The 20,232-nt window shown below is 35.7% G+C and overlaps 1 protein-coding gene across 1 annotated transcript; it reads left to right on the top strand.

Annotated features, from left to right (window-relative positions):
* The first annotated feature begins 6,469 nt into the window (after nucleotides 1-6,469).
* Nucleotides 6,470-13,404, top strand: LOC113760058 (LRR receptor-like serine/threonine-protein kinase ERECTA). The gene is made up of 2 exons (XM_027302631.1): nucleotides 6,470-7,022; nucleotides 12,704-13,404. Exons 1-2 carry the CDS (start codon nucleotides 6,470-6,472, stop codon nucleotides 13,402-13,404), a joined length of 1,254 nt encoding a protein of 417 aa, XP_027158432.1.
* The last annotated feature ends 6,828 nt before the right edge of the window (nucleotides 13,405-20,232 follow it).

Raw genomic sequence — 20,232 nt, forward strand, 5'->3', positions numbered from 1 at the left:
GATAGAAATAGGTGAAATTAATATGTGGATGTACAATATTTTTCTTCATTGACAAAGCAGAGTAGCTTTATTTTTTTTCTTAGTAAGGACTCAACTCATTTTTTTAATGATAAAGGAGAGCATTTGGAATGTGCGCAATCCTAAGTTTCCGTACCTCTCTTAAATAGCGTGAAAGATTGGGATGGGTCAGTAACTTTATATTGTGAATTAGTTAGCATACAATCTTATGTTATTTAATTTTATTTTTATTGTTATTATTTTGATTCAAGAAAGACTCTGGACCTCACAAGGAGATAAGATAAAAAATGAGAATTTGAAAATCAAACCAATAATCTCACGACAACTTGATTAATGTTGCCAACAAATTGAGTTTGGTCATGAAGACACGCGTGTGCAAATATAATTTGCAAAGTAAGAGTGTAATAATACTATTACATGTGAAGTTGCACCGAAAGAATAGAAATAAGGATGACAATGGGGGCGGGTGCTCATGGGAGGCTAATGGGGTAGGGGTTGGGGCGGGGGCGGGGGTGGGGGCGGGGGTGGGGGGAATTTTTTCCCCCCCGCTTAGAAACGGGGCGGGGGGTAGGGGAGTGTACCCCCGCCCTGCCACCCGCTTTAAAAAAAATAAATATATAAAAAATATATATGTATATAATTATATATATAATATATAATTTAATTAGTTACAAACTTATGATAATGATATTATTAGTTATATGTATTATACAATGTATATTAGTATATGTAATATAATTGATATTATCAATTATACTAATAATTATATATGTGTACTAATACAAATTATTAATTGGTTATACTAAATTTACTAATACATTTATACTAAATCCTTAATTACACTTAATACAATGACATTTTTTTTTTTAAAAAAAAGTACAAGCACAATAATGAATTAGTGATTGTATTTGTGTCAAAAGTGAAAACTTGACTACTTTAGTTGTATTTATTCATCATATCGGATTGTATTGAAATAACTTTTGTTTGATTGTTTTTATAAGTTTCAATTGTGAAATTACAATGAATAATAATCTGGTGATGTGTTGATATTTTAGTATTTGATTATTTGTTAAAATTTAACTATAATAAAATTATATAATAAATTTTTATTAGTCCCGCGGGTGCCGGGTGAGGCGAGGACGGGGCGGGGGGAGCGGAGGACTAGGGAAGGGGTGGGGGCGGGAGGAATTTGTAGGTCCCCCGTCCCCAGCCCCATTGCCATCCTTAAATAGAAAGGTAAAAAGTGAATTGATAAAAACATTAAGGATACAGAGTGGAATTAGTGCAAATGAGAAATTGCAAGAGAGAGGGTGGCTGGGGTTGTAGTTTTGAACTTTGTGATACGAAATATGGGCCGCTTATGGGCTGCAAGAGATTGAATCTTTTAGTAATAGTTAGTAGTTTATTTTCTAGATTTCTATTTTATTTGCTAGGAATAAATTCGGTCCAAGACCTCATGTTGAGTTGGATCCGATTTATAGAGTCTAGGCTCACTATAACTTAAGTTGGTTAATTAGCTTTTATTGGGTTATGTTGGGCCAGCTTAAAGCCTTCATTGGATCGATTATAAGCTGACCATTAGATAGTGGATTTGAGTAGTGGAATCGGGCCAAAGGCCTAGCCTAGCCGAGTTAGGGTTTTCAAGTCACTTTAGGTTTTCAAGTTGTATGGCTATATATAGCCAAGGCAAGAGACCTTCATAGGCAGTTTTGAAGATCAATAAAATTGTGAGTTTTCACTTTTCTCTTTCCAAGAGAGCCTCTTTGAATATTTGAGAATCTTTCTCAAGATTATTCAAGTGAACTTATCAATCAAGTAACTCCTTGGTTGTGGCGTTCCTCTACCTATAGTTTGGTTCGCTAATTCATTAGGTAACGGGTTGAGATAATATCAATAGTGTTCGTTATCTCGGGGATTAGATTTGGGTCAAATTTTCGCTGCTAAACCGTTGGTGATTCGTTGTCTAGATCGTGTCAAGTGAGTTTCACATCACTTTGATCCCCCATAAATTTTGAGAAATACTTTTGAAGTCCTTATCTCGCTGCCCTATTATTTTGGGAAAATGCCCCATGACCATTGCCTTCCATCTCGCCTCCACCCCAAGCTTTTGCTTTAAGAAAAGCTTTTAAAAATTTACTCGTCCAATGTTCTTAGATTTTGTGTTTGGCTATAGTTGGTCCACATTTTATAACTTTCGTTCCTCATTTCGGACAATGCTCCTTAATTGATTTAATTGTGAATTCTCTTGGATAAAGTATTATTGAATTTAAATATAGCAGCTCTATTAATAATTGGTCTTCCTTTTGTACAAATTATCTCAAATAATTGAAATTACAACTGGTCTGAAATTCTTCTCGTGAAAATCTATAAGATATATATGAAGATAATTTAATCCATACTTCCTATTTAAGATCCGAGATCGACTTATTTTCCAAAATATGAGAGCATAGAGCAACTCATTTGTAGTTTACATAAGCGTCTGCGTCTCTTGCTTTATTTCAAGTCATCTTGTGATGACAAGAATTTTCTTCTTTCTTGTTTTCTTTTGTTAATTTTGTGTAAACTCAAAGATTTTTTCCCTTCAACATACTTCTACATGTCATCAAATGAAGTTAAAAGATAGGAAGCAAAGATTTTTTACTCACACCTTCAATTTGCTTCTCATTGGACTATATTTGAAAGAGTGGGAACAAAAAAAAAAGAGATAAATTTGTATCACTAAATGTGAATGTTAACACCGGCAAAGTACCCTTTTGTATTTGTAGTCACCTCACCACCTTGACGACTATGGCACTGTCAGCAATGAAGACTGCAACTGAGGAAAATGATTGAATGATGAATTTAAGCAATACAATTTCATAGATTTACGTCTAAGATCAGCAAAATTTGTTTGTATGTCTTTCGGCTTGATTGGGAAGATGAGTATAAAATACAAAATTGTGTTCTGTGTCAAATGGGAAGATAATGTTCCGATTATGTGGAAAAATGGCATTGTAGTGTCGTTGTACATCCCAAATTCTTGGTCGTCTCGGTTTGTCTTAGCCCGTTAGCCCAGAATACACGTCGAAGACTTGTAAAAATGTCTTGGAGAAAAAACAGATGAAGAAGTTGAGAGAGCGAGTGCAACCGAAAGTGAGTTGTGAGCGAGTGCTCAATATAGCCACAAAAATTGGTGTAATGAACGGTTGTTCTTGACATATTGAGTTTATATAATAATAAATACCTATTCAAATAAAATATAAATTTTGCATAGAATGGTGAGAAGGGTCGAATCCACAGGGACCGGGAATAATTCGTTTCTTCTGGAGCACAGAGTAAGGGAGATTTTTATAAAAATGAGAATAATTAAATAACTCAAATAACAAGGCCTAACTGATAAGTTATTAAATTGAAACATTAATAAATAAATTCTAACCAAGGAATAATTTCGGAAATGGTTCACTAAAATTGATCACTGATGCAATAATAATTTAACTTATTAACGGATAAACAAAGTTATAACTAGCAAACCAGCGATGACAATCAACTTCTTCTTGCTATATTGGTGATTAAGGTACGATAGTTAACTACTTCCCTAATCAAGAAATAACCCTAGGTACGACCTTATAATTCAATTTTTCAATTGCTTTAAGAAGTAGAGAAGCCCTATTCTAACCAAATAACACGTTACAAGAGTTATTTTAAATTAACTTATATGTTCCTGACACAAATCCAATCATGCTAGTTACGATTATTGTAAAGCAATTAAATAATTATGGATTTAACTGCTCTAATTGATTTTAGGTTATTAGACTGAATTAAATATCGGACGCTCTTGATATTCAAACAATATAATAGCAATAAGAAATTAAATTAGAGAACATATGAATACCAGTAATAAAAGAATTAAATATTATCAATTCAATTTCACAATTTTAGATGAACCAAATCTTCTGTTGTTTTTGACTAGAATAAAGTGTTTAGTTCGTCATCATGAAAAAAGACACGCGCGAAATATTTGAGTTTAGTGCTGCGGCCATTCTCCAAAAAGTGCGATGAACAAGAAAAGAAAAGACGTCCGTTCATTTCTTACGACAAAGGAGAAAAGAAAAAGTTACGATGCTATTTTTTCGGATTTCATCTCCTATATCTCTTATAAAAAGATTGTTTCCAAAAAGTCAAGATAACTAACTAAACTGGTGTGAGAAATAGGAGGCTAGTTGTGAGCTGTAGAGTCTGACTTCCATGGTTTCAAACTGATTAAAATTCAAGATTGAAAACCACGTGCCTAATCCCAAGTTTCTGGACATGTAAAGTTAGACCCTAATGCACCCACGTCGAAGTGTATAGAAACCTAGTTAAAAACTACGTTCTTAAATTCTTTTCGCTTTGGATCCCTACAAACAACACCAATCACCAAAAATAAATAGAATCTACCAATTAATGCAATGCTTGGCCAAAATTAAGGGGAAAACAATCATAAATTAAATGACAAAATGCAACCTATTAGTTCTTTTCGAAAAATGACTGTATGGAAGGACACGAGCACTTAATGTTGTGACTCATATATGTTTTCTTAAAGATCAAAATGTGAATGAAAAAGTTAGCCAAATATTCTTTTAAGTGTAATCTACATCTTTTTATATGTTTCTATGGTTTTAATCTTTAAAAGATTATGTAAAAGGGTATTTTTTAATACTTTCTTCCAAATTTTTTAGACACTTTCTTCCAATTATGGTAATTTAATTCTTTGATACTTCATTTGTTGTTTGTTGGGTTCAGGTACTGTCATTTTTTATACTTTCATTTGATAGTTTATTTGCTTAAACATATAACTTTTTTATCTCAGTTTAAAAAAAAAAAACTTTGGTCCAACAAGTTTGATCATCTTTCAACTTTCATTTTTTAAAAAAAATCAATTTTCTAAGCATGTTTCTAATTTTAAAGAAGATCGAGTTTAGTTTGAAGAGACATTAGCCCGATTAATAAAAGATTCATGGTTGGATTCTTTTGTCTTTTGTATTGGATTCTATTGTTTAATTATTATACAAATTTGGATTTTATATTCATCATGTGTTGTTAAAGTATATGTCTAGAGTTATGGATGAACTTCATGTATCTTGTTTGTGATGTTTACTTGGTTATTTGATACTATGATTTTGAACAAGTTATTTAACAATTTTATTTATCTAATCATGATTACTGGCCATTAACTATGATAATTTCAATGTATTAGATTTGTAATGAGAATTAAAATTTAACACTAAGTGCACTCACGAAAATAGACGTGCACTTTTTTTTGCCTTTGGTGGTATTATTTTATGTAATTTCACCGAAAAAATGAACTTATATTTAATTTTATAACTACGAGAGTAGTTATAGTTTGATAACAAGTATAGATGATTCACTACAACAATATGTTTTACATAGATTAGGAAATTACACCGTGTTTAGTTAAGATAGTAATATTTAATTAACCAGTAATTTTACTTGTAAGAGTAGGAAGAAATTTCATAACCGTAGGAGCTTTGAAATGTCATTTTCACTTTATTTAATTTTATGATTGTAGATTAGATTTACTTGCTTTAATTTGTGGTTATCTAAAGAATAAAGAAATTGAAAACTATTGGTAATTGACAATTTTTTCTGGGGGATTGACACCTAATATTCCCCTCTAAATGATCTGGGAGAAAATAGAGGGTATTTAGGTTTTTAAAATTTGATGTAAAGTAAAAAATAAAAAAGAACCAGCGTTGACTTGGTATACAGAAGTATGTTTTGATCTGGAAGATAATTCCATAACCAAATTTCATCCGGTCAGAATTCATGCTATTAGTGTCTCATCTTTGTCCTGGCATACGTGCATTAGATGTACCAAGTGTCTGGTATATATATATACATAAGTACATGTAATAGACATTATTAGCCCGTGTCTGTTGTCTTAAATGCTAGCAAAACTGAGAGTATAATCATGAAGAAATTATCTCACTTGTATTTTCCCCTTGGACTCTTCTTGCTAGGTTCTCTCTTATCTTGCTTAGCCGCCCCCAACATTACCTCGGATCAATCAACCCTTGTCTCATTGAAAGCCAAAATCACTGGGGATCCTCACGAAATCTTGGCAAGCAACTGGTCGGCTACTTCCTCAGTTTGTGACTGGAGAGGAGTCACTTGTGGCTCTCGCCACCGCAGAGTCACTGCCTTGAATATCTCCAACTTGGGCCTTACTGGCACCATTCCTCCGCAACTGGGCAATCTCTCCTTTCTCACGTCCCTCGATATGAGCAGGAACAACTTTTACGGAGAACTTCCCCATGAATTGATTCGTCTGTCCAGGTTACGAGTCCTCAGTTTAGGCATTAACATGCTTAGAGGAAATATTCCCTCTTGGGTTGGTTCCTTCCAACAACTCCAACACTTTTTTCTAAAGAACAATAGCTTTACAGGCTTTATCCCACCTTCTATCTCCAACATGTCAAAGCTAGAGACATTAAATCTGCAGTTTAATTCTCTACAAGGAGCAATACCAATGGAGATTGGGAAATTAAAAAAGTTGAAGCAAATTGTCCTTGACTTTAATCAGCTTTCTAGTTTTCTGCCACTGGGGCTGTTCAATATTTCCTCACTGGAAGCTGTTGCTCTTCGAAGTAATAGCTTATCTGGCAGTCTTCCATCCAGCATATGTCCCCGTCTTCGAGGACTCACATTGCTTGACCTTTCCCTCAACAAATTAAGTGGTGTGATACCACCATCGTTATCGGAGTGTTCGAAGCTTCAGGTACTGAGGTTGGGCGGCAACAATTTGAGTGGAGTGATACCGGAAGGATTTGGGAACTTGACGGCGCTCAAGCGACTACATCTTGGCTGGAACAATTTGATTGGAGTGATACCGGTAGGATTTGGGAACTTGACGGCGCTAGTGGAACTATGTCTTGGGGACAACAATTTGATTGGAGTGATACCGGAAGGATTTGGGAACTTGACGGCGCTGGTGGAACTATGTCTTGGGGGCAGCAATTTGATTGGTACCATCCTACCTCTTGAATTTTAGCAAATATCAGATAAATGTGCATATAACTATTTGCCGTATTTACCTGACAATCAAATTCAAATATAAAACTATTGATTAATAATTTAAAAATCTAGCCTAACGTGTTTTTTTTGTCAAAATAACACTTTTTCTAAAAAATATTCCCAATGTGATTCACTTTCAAATTTTATTCCCAAATCGATGTTATTGTTGCCACCTAATTACCCTGATTGCCATGTAAGATAACAAGAAAGGAAAGCTTTAATCTAGTTTATAGTTTCCAATAAAAACTAAAAATTTAAACTGTTTTATTATAGAGGCACAAGAAAATTGCATAACTTTGATAATTTCCTTATAATTATTTAAAATAAATTTTACCATTATTGACCTTGCTATTATTGCTCTCTATAATTTTTTAAAATGTATCAAACTTATTGCATATATTTTTTCAAAAATTAATTTGCAAAATACAAAAATTGCAATGAACATTATAAGCAATAATAAGAAAAAGTTACAAAAACTTCAAGGCTATCATATTTTTTTATGTTATGCTTCCTACTCCTTGAAAAGAACTTTTACAAAAAGTAATCAAACTATTGCAATTAAGATAATGCTAAAGTTTCTCAAAAGTAACACAAGCCATTAATTGATGTTGAATAAATGTGCAAAAATACTTCAAGTATACAAGATTATTTGATTATGTGATAGAGAGGCACTACAAATGAACATGCTTATATTGAGCATGAATTTATGTTGTTACGGAGTTTTCCTCTTAGACATTTTATTAAACACACGGTATGAAAAATAATTTGTTAAAGCAATTAGTATTCAAAATTTTTTGAAGGCAATAGGAATGTTCCAAAAACTGCACAATAGAAAAGACAAGAGAATAATCTTCATTTACCTTGAAATTATCAATTTGAGGAGAATATTTTCATCTACAGATACAATATCAGGAATGATAATGAAGTTTTAGATGTTGTTAATATAAATATTGGCTTTTAACAATTACATTTTGTGACGACCCCACTTCTCCCAAGGGCGAACCCAAGGGTATCGGCGGGCCGCCTGCCTGACTCGCGCCAGAATTCAAAACTTAAAACAATAAAAGCTAGGTAAACCAAAAGAGTTCTATATACAATATATACAATCCCAAAAGAGTTCTAAGTACATCCTCCAAAATAGATATTCAGATTACTACATCACCATATGCTAATCACCAAGTATATAAAGTAGACCTGATAAAAGGGTTTTATACAGGCCACCAAAACAAGAAGAAACGACTTAAACGTCCAACTAAGACATGCACACTTAACTATACTAGTGTATGTGCCAAAGAGTTCCTCGCGTCGGCTCCTGCTAAGGAAAACAAAGGAAAAGGGGTAAGCTATATGCTTAGTAAGTAAACAGGGGTAAAAACGTAAATTGTACATAAATACGAACAATTATGCTACAAAATGTCAAAACAAAAGTACAAAATAACAACACAAATGAAGGATACAGGTTGGCTCCAAAGCCAAATCGTATGCCACGTGTGATCTCCTGTCGACACTCCGTCAATCACAAATAATGGTCCGTAGAACTCCACTTGTAATCCCACCGTACACCTTATCACCCTCACTGGCCAGTCACCTCACAAACTTTCTCGAGCGAACGAAATTGAGCTTGGTTCACAAGCTCGGGTCACAAACTTGGTTCACATACTCGGTGAACCGGATTCATAAACTTGGTGACCTCAGACTAGGTTGGACTGATTTCGACCAAGCCCTGACCGGCTCAAATAGTCCATCTAGGTCTTGAGATCAGGCCCCAAACTCACGAACTTCACAAAATCACCCAAAAGTCACCCCGAACTACAAGCTCAAGGGGTTAGTTCCAAAATAGTTCATATACATATGCCATGTACAAATATGTGTGCAGATTAGGGTTTAGGTCGAGTGCGATAAAGTACACCCTCGCCTAGGTACCCTTTTCATACATATCAAAACACATCAACAAGTAACACGTAAGAATGGCCTGAATACTTACTTCAAAACAAAGATATCAAAAGGTGTTCAATTTATGTCACGTAGAGTAGCTAGTAGTAGGCCCCACCGGCTCCGCCTAGGCCGTCACCGTCTGAAATAGAAGATTGCATCACAATATATCATAAATGGCCACTAACATGCTTAACGCAAGTAAAACGGCAAAATTGGCACATGCAAGTGCGGAAACGGCACACGGACATGGAGACGGACACGGAAACGGAAACGGCCAGATTTGCCATCCCAAACCGTTTTGATCAAAAGTTAGGCTAGGAATGTCAGATCAAGGTGGGTGAGACACCGTTTTGAAGCTAAGAGGAAGGGCTACAACTTTTATTTAGACATCTCAACCCAGATCCCAATAGGTATTGGTCAAAATGCATAAAATAGTTCCAACCATTTCATTTCGGGTTACCAAATAGGCCCTGTTTGAAAGATCGTAACTCACGACTCAGAAATCGAAATCAAGAAATTCTAGAGGTATTAGAAAGCTCATTCATAAGGCTATAACTTTCATGTTTGGACCAAAAGCTGAATCAATACGGAGCATGGGGAAAAAGGGGTTCAAACGTCCCTGTCAGAACTGTCCAAATTCGAAGGCAGTTCTGACAACCGATCTTGTTTTGGTCATAACTGAAGCTATGGAACTCGGATTTGGATGTAATTTATACCGTTTCGAAGCTAAGACCAAGATCTACATTTCTTATGAAGGTATCAACACCCATTTCGCACGTTATCGAAGTGAACTAAACACGGTCAGAGACAAAATCCAGAAACGTAGCCAAAATCCTGGGTTTAGAACAGAAGTGAAGGTTTTGGCCATAACTCAGGATCTACTGATCGGATTGGGCCAAAAGTTTGCAGGCACAACAAGGACTTAATGAGCTACAACTTTCATGTTTTGGGAAAACCCTGAATTAGTACGTAACATCAAGAAAAATGGAGCCAAAGTTCAGATGCTGAACTGTCCTGGCTTCCAGTTTTGCCGGTTTTGCGCGCCGCAAACGCACAATCCGTTTCTGTGAGTAACATGCAAGTTTGCTGGCCAAATACACACCCCTAAACCAGCTCCTAACTCCCTTCTCAGAATCCGAAATTACACCATACAATTCTACAAAACTAACCTCATGTTATCTACACCTTCTAATCCAACTTCATATGCACCCATTCACTTAAACTAACCATTAGTGTATCACACCCTAACCAAGTTAACCCTAACCAAGCAAATACTCCTTTCTTTAGCCTAGGGTTTCTTAACCCAAATCAGTTTTTACCATCCACTCACCAAACAAATAAAACAAATCATCAAACACAACCATTACAATCTTCATAGCACAAAATTAGAGCTAATTAACTTGTTTAGCATGAAACCCTAATTAGGGCTCCTATGGCCGAATCATCAAGGCCCAAATTTAACCAAATTACTCCATAAAAACAAGTGATAAACACAAGTGAAACCATAATCAATCACAACTAACAACTATTATCATCATTTCCACTATCTCAAGCATCACAAATCATACTTAGCTTTGCATAGGAACTTTCTTACCTCAAGATGAAGGTTGTATGATGACTAATGAACTCAACCCAACTCCAAGATGGATTATTTATGCTTCAAGATGAAGATCTATAGCAGAAATTTGGTTGAACTTTGCAAAATTTCCCTTGGTTTTTCTCTTCCTTCTCCACGGCTCCACCTCTCTCTTGCTCTCTCTTGTTTTGTTTTGTTTTGTCCAACTAATGACTTAGTTATGGCCCTTGAGACTAATATGTGGTGCAAGACCACTTAGGAGATATTTATTAAGCTAACCAATCATACAAGAGTGCTTTATTTGCTTTTTAGCCCTTGCACTTCAACTTAGCCTTTATTCCACTCTTGCCCTTAAACCTTTACTTTCCTATCAAATTACTCCATAAGTTGTAAACTTAATCTAGTCCCAACTAGTTAATCTTACTTAGTTCCTCTACTAATCACCCCACTAACTTAATCATCTATACTTAAACATGTATTAACATACACAAATGCAATTAAACAACAATCATGGTGTCATGGGAAATATTAAGGGTTTTTAAACCCAACTTAGTGTTCTAAGAAATTATAACACTAGAGGTTTTACTCATTTAGGGTTTCTAACCTTCTTAAACTTATTTAGCCTATATAAAATAGATCAAATCCTATACTTACCTATACTAACACACACACTAGCATAACTAACTTTAATTACAACTTGAACTTGTGATTACTACAAAACTAGGGTTTCAATCCTAACCCAAATTACTGCACAAATAATGAATATCACATAATATCAGACTTAAGAACTGTCTGGGGCCTCACACATTTGACAAGGAAAAATAACGAAAGGACACAAAATAATAAAGGAAAAAAAAGTGGGAAGGTTCAGAGAGAGAATCAGGGAAGATATTAGTTGGGAAAGAGAGATAGAATATGCCTCTATCTCTATCCTACCACAGATGCAACCTATATGGAAAAAAAAAGAATTAGAATGGTAATAAATTTTAAAATTAGGTTACTTTGGGTATATGTTTCAAAAGAAGAGTTATTTTGGCAATAAACTCCTAGCCCAACTGGGACACACGACAATAGGGCTCCATGTTTTTATTGTCATTGAGGGAAATTTGACTAAATGCAAAGAGGCATTTACATAATAAGTTGCGTGTATTACTAAGTGTCCCTTGACCTTGGTATGCTTTACAAAGTTCGTAATCTAATGTAACTTTGTTTTAATTTTAGAATAAATATTTCAAAGCTAATTAATCTCATGTCACCAAAGCTAGAAACATCAATTCTCTACGAGGGACAATTCTAATAGAGATTCGGAATCTAAACAAAAATGAAGATAGTGAACATCAACAATTAACAATCAGATTTCCTGTCCTTTGCCATGGGGGGTGTTCAATATTTCGTCATTGGAGACTATTACTTTTGCTGGTAATAGCCCAACTCTTTTTGCATTTTAGCTGAAATTAGAAAAAAAGAAGAAGTTATATATTCTCTAAAAATTAAATAATTTAGTGATTAGTAATGTGAAGGCTTGTTTGAAGGAAATCCGGATGTACACAAATTATAGAATAACATAAAGGTAATTACTTATCAAACCTGGAAAAATAGTTGGTAACACTTTCGGTAACTAAAGAAGAATACAAAGAATTTTCTTATTAAACATATGTGGTAGTAGAAAAGACCGTATAACATTTCCAGACGTAATAATCAAAATATGAATGAACACAATCACCTCAGCAAACTACCAAAGCTTAGGCTTCCCTTTTTTTAAAAAAAAAATTTGTGTGAAGTTTTATATATATATATAAGCTTGAATCTTTTTATATGGTTTTTTCTAGATTTTATCATGTTTGTAATTATTAAGCATATTAATCTGCAAAAAAATATATATGCATTTATCTGAAAGAAAAAACAATTCCATGTTGATTATATATGCAAATTTGCCTTTCTATTGTCTTCAAAGCCTATGGACTTAAATATCTCTTGGTTGTTGTGAAAGTATTTTATCCGAAAAAAAAAGCAATTCCTTGTAATGAAGACGAAGGTTTTAAGTAAATTCTTTAAAAATTCTAACACAAGTAAATTAATCCGTAGCATGCACTAACATTTGTAAACGTGATAACTCTTTAGGTAGTATTCCGCACGAGCTTGGCCGCCTAAAGCATCTTGAAAAACTTGCTTTGGGCTCCAATAGCCTAACTGGATCCATACCAGCCCAAATATTCAACATTTCGACACTGCGAGAACTGGACTTATCGAACAATACACTTTCTGGAAGGCTTCCGTCATCCACGGGTTATGGATTGATCAACCTTGAAGTGCTTGCTCTCTTTTCAAATGAGTTTGATGGAGTAATACCAGCCTCAATCTCAAATGCGTCTAAGCTTACTCATTTAGACTTGGGTGGAAATAGATTCAGCGGTCCAGTTCCAAACTCTCTTGGAAACCTAAGACTTCTAAGAGATTTGGATCTCGTTGATAATCATTTGACAACTGAACCTTCATCGAGAGAATTGAGCTTTATCAGTTACTTAACAAATTGCAAGTATCTCAAAATATTAGGTTTTGCTGAAAATCCGTTGCACGGTTTTTTTCCGATGTCAGTTGGGAATCTCTCAACTTCTATGGAGAGATTCTACGCATATGGTTGCGGAATCAAGGGAAGCATTCCCGATGGAATTGGGAATTTTAGCAGCCTAATCATTTTGAATCTATATGGAAATCACCTGAGGGGGCCCGTTCCGGTGACAATGAAATACTTGCAAAATCTTCAAGCATTGTTTTTGGATGATAATCAACTAGCAGAAATATACCGTGCTTGCGCACGGTGAAGAATTAATGTAATGCCCACCAGGAGCATTACAGAGTATGAATTTAATAAAGTACTATAATTTGTAATTGCAGTATGTTGTGTAAAAATTAGGTAGTGTAGGGGAGATAATTATAAAGATGGAAAAAAGGATACACAAACCATTAATTCAAACGACACCGCATCTGAATCAAGAAGCCAAAAGTTAGTAGAAATTTATTTTTTACCATGTAACATGAAATTTGGTGAGCAGCGGAATGCAATTATAAATTAACGATATGGAGAACTTGGCATTAATAAAAAAGTGGATAATTAAGGTAGAATATAATAAACGTAATTATTTGTTCCACTCTCAGGGTAACAGATTTTAAAAAAATTGTAGGGAATTAAAGTGGACAGATAACTGTCTGTAGGCAAAATAATTTCCTTTAACTAATAGAATTAAAGAGAATTAATTTGGTCCAAATTTCCTGAATGGTTGAAATAAATGTGCGGCACGTTTTAGATAAATAGCTAAGGTAAATTTGGTATGGGAAAAAAAGGACAATAAAAGCTGGCATTCATATGCTTAGCGAACATATAAGAAGGACAACGTTTCTCCTAGAACTAATGTAAAAGAAGCTGGCTAAGTTCTACTGGTTGGTGCATCGGAGAAGATGCAGAACTTATTGTACCAAAGGAACAGCTTTTCGACTCCACGTTTGTCGAAGATTAGGACAGTATAGTAGGACTCTGTTTCAGGGATAAATACTAAAGCGTTGCCAAATTGTAGCTGATGCTCAAAACTAAACGTGTTCCAATTTGTTGTAAACTGTCTCCGATGCATTCCAAGAGTGATTGTCTTGTTTCCAGTTCTTAGGGTGATCAGAGGAGTTTTGTCACCATGTATGAAGAAGGATACAAATTTGGGCACTCTCTGTTGTTCAGCGAAAGGAAAAATTATTAGTGGGAAAGAAAGCAGTGAATGAAAAAATAAAACAGGAGATAACTGAAGCTCACAAAATTATGTTGGTTTTGCTCAGTGAAGATCTCATAGAATGATAGACCATCAGCGAGGTCTTGAACGAAATCTGGTTTCATTGCCGATGCTACTTTCTGACACTGCATTCTTTGTTCTGTGTTTAATAAAAAAAGGTAAGCGCACAAAGCTGGCAAATAAAACAAGAATGATGCTAAAAATCTGGAAGTGTTTAAGCATGAGAAAACTAACTTTTTAGGATAACATGGTCTGGAGTATCTAACAGACCAGGTAGTGGATGAGTCCAAGGTAAGTAGTCATGCGTTTTTGTTGCTGAGTAATGGAGCACGTCGAACATCAAGTTTCCAGAATGTCGAAGGAACATTGTGTCATCTTCCCGGATGATATTATTCTCGCAGAAGTCTTGCCAGCCTTCTCCAAACCAAGTTTCTAAAATGCTGATAGTCCATGTTCTATTGCCTTCTTGAATAGTTATCGTACGTTATTGGTGGTTTCTTAGAAGCAGCAGAAATTGAACAGGGAATATCTAATTATTTTGAAAATCTTTGGTTATCATCAAAGAAATCACATGGCATGAGGAAAACAAAACTATATAGAAGCAAAAGTACCTGCTTAGAACTGCTACTCCTAAAGTACCCCTTGCAGAAGTAAAAGTACCCCTTGCTGAAGCAAGGAAAATAAGCAGCAACTTGCAGCTATCAGAACCTGGAGTAAATGAAGAGGGCCACGAAAAATAGCAATTAACGACAGAAAGCTACAAAGTGTAGAAACAATAATAGCATGCAAACGAAGATGACCAAGAAAGCATGCGAACCATATAGAACAGAGGCAATGTTTCAGCATGAAAGCTAACGAAAAGGAACAGAGGTAACTAAAAACTGGGTACAAGTGAAAGTAAAAACGAAAGGCAAAATAGTAAGAGATAACAATGGAATGAAAATGGAAACGGTAGAACAAACAGAATCGAAAAAAAAATGCAAGATGAATAATAATAGCATCATCAGGTAGAACAAAGCAGTGAGCATAATAAGTACAAGAATAGGGGGGAAAATACAAACAGTACTACAAGAATAGGGATAGCGAAATTGCAGCAACACTTACAGCAGATGTAATAGCAAATAGCAGGAAAGCAACAAGAACACTGATTGAAGAAAAACGCACAAGGAAACAGAGGTAAGGAAAAGTTGGAGGAAGAAGAAGTGGAAGAAATGCATGAAAGGAAGTAAAAGAAGAAGGAAAGGAGGCTGAAATGCAAGTGGAAGAAACTCAAATGATTACCTGGAAGCTCTTGGATGCATGAGAACCTGAGAAAGCATGTCTAGAGACGTGCAAATGTTGCATGGAGACACCCAAAAATAATGAATTGCAGGCTGCGTATGCTGAGAGGTGATTGTGCCGACCAATAGAAGAAACGGGCAAGGCATCTGCTTATGCTGGCTCAATTATTAATGTCTTGTGTTCATCGTCATTAGACTAATCTATCATTAGTATTAGGCTTATAATAATAAGTACTGTTATCATTATGATTAGTAATATTTCCATGACAATATAGATAAGATATCATACTAATGTATCATTAGTACCAGCCTTATAATAATAAGCACTATTATCATGTTGATTAATAAATTTTTTATTACAACATAGGTAAGACAGATTACATAAGAAAATATGTTTAAAAAAATGGGAAAAGAAAATATAAGGAAAATTATTACGCAGAAGGGAAAAAATATTCAGGAAGTAATAACAAAAGAAAGAATAAATATAATAGTAAAGATGAAAAAACGGGAGAAAGGAAAAAATAATATTTAAAAGTATAAAAAATAATATAAAAAGTCATACAAAAAGTAAATATTTATTTTAAAGGAGGAGAGAAAAAAACACAGCATGGGTACTATATTAAAAAAGAAGCAAATACTGAATACTGAAATAATATATAAAAAAGAATTTATAACAAATATAAAATATATAGACTAAATAAATATAATAGAAGATAGGTATATAATATATAATAATAATATGATATATAATACATTAGAAAAGCAAAGAAGGAGCGGAAAAAAAAACAGTATGGGTATATAAAAAGAACCAAATAATGGATAGTGAGCAATTTGAATTCAGGGGGGAAAAAAATAGAAGCAGGGATGCAAAAAACGACGGTGCTTGATGATGGAGGAGCAAAAAGGCAGCAAGCCACTCAGGACCAGCAATAGGATTTGCACGCCACGTGATGATACGTTCCTCGATCAACACGTTTCGAGACACGTAGCACGTTTGCCCAAGGATCTAGCGAGGATGTCCAACGCTTGGAATTGCGGGATCTAGAACCAAACGGACGACACGATTTGATTCAAGACGGTAGGACGACGACTCCAATGAAGGTGGATACTCCACGGGATAGGTCGGTGGAACAATCTAGGACGAGACGCAAGACTGCTCAAAACCCTTGCCAAAACAAGTAAAGGGGTCGAATCTCTCTCTCAAGAAGAATCGAAAATATGCAAAACTTTATTGATAAAACGTCTGCCTAAAACCTTACAAAGCAAGCCTATTTATAGGCTAAAGTGACTGAAACCCTAAAGGGACTAGGAAAGGGAAAAGTCGGCCCATGGTCTTGGGACAAGATGGGCCGGCCCATGCTCTTACTTAAACACTAATCAATTGCTAAATAACTACTAAGGCCTAAGGCCCTATTCGGCCAACTCATTTGGAGGCCCACTTGACTTCATGGGCTTGGGTCATGGTGTAGATAACCCGATTAAAATCCTTCAAGCCTTCGAGATCTCTTTGAGAGTCTTGAGTTAAAGCCGCTATCCATCTCGCCATCCGTGCACACATCAGTCCCCTCCTCTTAAGAAGGATTTGTCCTCAAATCTGGATGGAGATGAATGATACTAACAAGAATTGCCAGTATGACGCCTCAAATCTCCACATATTGGCCCTCTTTGATTGAATAACACTTGTACATGTTATGATTAATATAATTCGGTGCACATGTCTCTTAGTCAGCTTCAAGGGCCTCTCGAACAAGGACATTCGCCAAGGTAAGAAGGAACGTGTGTAAGGCTTGTGAACGTTCCAGGTTGCAATACAAAGCTCTCCAATTTGTCTTCGAGTATGGGCATTCACGTGCACTTGATAACGATGTTCGTTGGGACTAAAAAAGCCCCGAATCTGGTTGTGCAAGATGGTACAGTTCGACCCTAGGCATTGCTGAATCGACTCAACTTTCCAAGCTGGAGGTAGGACACTGAACCACCCGTGTTGTACACCCATATAAACATGACCCAGGGAGGTAGGGGTAGCATTCGGATTGTGATTGACACACTTGTGTGCATCACCCAACATAAGCGGTAGCAATGAAGTGAGACGCACTCCATACGAATCACATACGTTCGCGCCACATGCATCTGGAACAAGTACGAAATCAGGTTGCAACTCCTTAGTCATAGTTGGGGAATTTTGGCCAACTTTACAACCTACAAACACAAAATAACCTTCAACTTGAAACAATTCAGAAATTGGATAAAGAAATAAGGGAACATTATTAACTAAATAGTAAGAAGGTTTAGAGCAAGATTGAAATATGAGAACTCCCTTGGACACTTCAATATTCCTTCCACCAATTGATTCAACTTGAGAGTCCAGTGCTAGTCCTTCCTCATCAAGATCTACGTAAGAGCAACAAGAGTTAGTGCTAGTAACATGCTCAAAATAAGGCAAAGGTGATGAATGAACCATAGGTAAAGGACAAAAAGTAGAATCTGGAATTTCCCTTTTAAGATGAGCTCGAATGAATCCTCCAATGGCGCGGACAGATTTGATTGGACATTGTTCCATGAATTGATACCAAAGAGATTTAGTTCCTAAAAGACAAACTCCATGGAAACTCACAAAGTGTCCAAGTGACTTCGGGATGGAACATGCCATGACCAACTCTACTTGACTTTGTTTAACCTGCACAAACGAGGATATACTAAACAAAACACATGTTCTCTGGTTAGCAAACAAAGTGTTCACACGTTCAATGTTTGCAGACATGGTCAACTCTTTTTCTTGACTCTTCACTAAGGCCAAATTGTTCTTGCTTATCCCCACTCCCTTCTTCTCGGACCATTGATCCTTCATTGCACTTGAGTTTTGTTTTTCATTGGGGAGCTCTTGTTCACGGCTCAGCAGCAACTCATTCGTACGTAGCTCTTCAATCAACGAGGGACTAGACTGAATTTTTCCTTTATTACCACCGGTTGGCACATGGTTAAGTTGCTCCAAGTGTGAATCCAGCACTTGGCTAAGTCTTTCCATCATGTCATCAATCAATGCTTTAGTCCGACTTCGGAATTTATCCTTTGATTCACGAAGCTTTGACTCAATTCGAGAATTCTCAAACTCCTCGTCTTGATTGTCAAGACACTTCTTAGATGCACCTCGTTTGCTTGAAGTTGACCTCGATTTAGATGCTCTACGCAGACTTCTTTGGTCCTTCTCACACTCATCACAATCTTGTTTATACCTTTCATATACACACAAAGCACGGTGGCGTTGCATCTCCTCCCGGAGTGAATGATACCCATGTTGTGAACTGGATTGCATGGAACTAGAGTACTTGTGAGTAGGCATCTTGAGACCCCTCCTCTTGAGAGGCTCATTCTCCAAGAATTCTTGGTTGTATCGGTAAGACGCAACTTCTCTAGGCATGAGTGCGTGACCTGCCAAAATGGTAAGCAAAGAAAAGGAGATTCCTCACGTCACACAAGCTCACGTGTATGTGCTCATCCCTCGTGTATCTCTCGAAGCGTTCTAATGGACTTACCAAATACCTTTACCTGTTGGATTAGGTAGTTGAGAAATGCTGCTCAAGTCCAACAACCGTTACCAACCTTTCCACAAGTGTAACCACAAGAATGTAGGAGAAAAAGTAGGAAAGTGTTCCTAAAATCTAGGAGAAAATATAGGAGCAAATGTAGGAGAAAATGTAGGAAAGTTTCCTAAAATCTAGGAAGAGAATATAGGAGATTTTCCTAAAGTGGATGAGAGAATATAGGAGAGTTTCCTAAAGTGGATGAGAGAATATAGGAAAGGTCCTAAAAATGGATGAGAGAATTTGAGGAGAGTTTCCTAAAAAATGGATGAGAGAATTTAGGAAAGTTTCCTAAAAAAATGGATGAGAGAATTTAGGAAAATTTCCAAAAAAAAATGGATGAGAGAGTTTGGGAAAGTTTCCTAAAAAGGTAGGAGAGAAAGTGTCCAAGTGAGTACAAAGAGTTATCCAAGTGCTTTACTTAGTTTCCTAATTGATTTTGGAAACAAGTTAGTTTTTGGAAACCCTTTGAAAATCTTTTTCCTCTTGAACAACTTTTGGTAACCTTCTTGAAACAACTTTTGGTAATCTTCTTGAAACAACTTTTGGTAACCTTCTTGAAACAACCTTTGGTAACCTTCTTGAAACAACCTTTGGTAATCTTCTTGAAACAACTTTTGGTAACCTTCTTGAAACAACCTTTGGTAATCTTCTTGAAACAACTTTTGGTAACTTCCAAATTCTACTCCAAGAAAGATTGCACAAATCAGATTTGGTTCCCTATTCAAAACAATTCGGTTGCCACTTTCTTTCCTTTCCTTTTTTTTTTCTTGCCAACCGATTCCTCTTTTCTTTCTTTTTCTTTTCGTTTTTGTTTTCTGTTATTTTTTTCTTGACTACAACTATCAACCATGACACAAAACAAGGAAGTCCACAAATAATAACTACCAAGAACTCCAAGATCTCAAGAACTTTCAAGGAAGTTGTCAGGAACTTCAGAAATTTCAAGATTGTGATCAAGAATGCAAGAAGCTCAAGATTATTGTAAGTTCTCTTCAAGATTCACAAAATTC

Source organism: Coffea eugenioides, chromosome 2, assembly GCF_003713205.1.
Source record: "Coffea eugenioides isolate CCC68of chromosome 2, Ceug_1.0, whole genome shotgun sequence".
Classification (NCBI taxonomy): domain Eukaryota; kingdom Viridiplantae; phylum Streptophyta; class Magnoliopsida; order Gentianales; family Rubiaceae; genus Coffea; species Coffea eugenioides.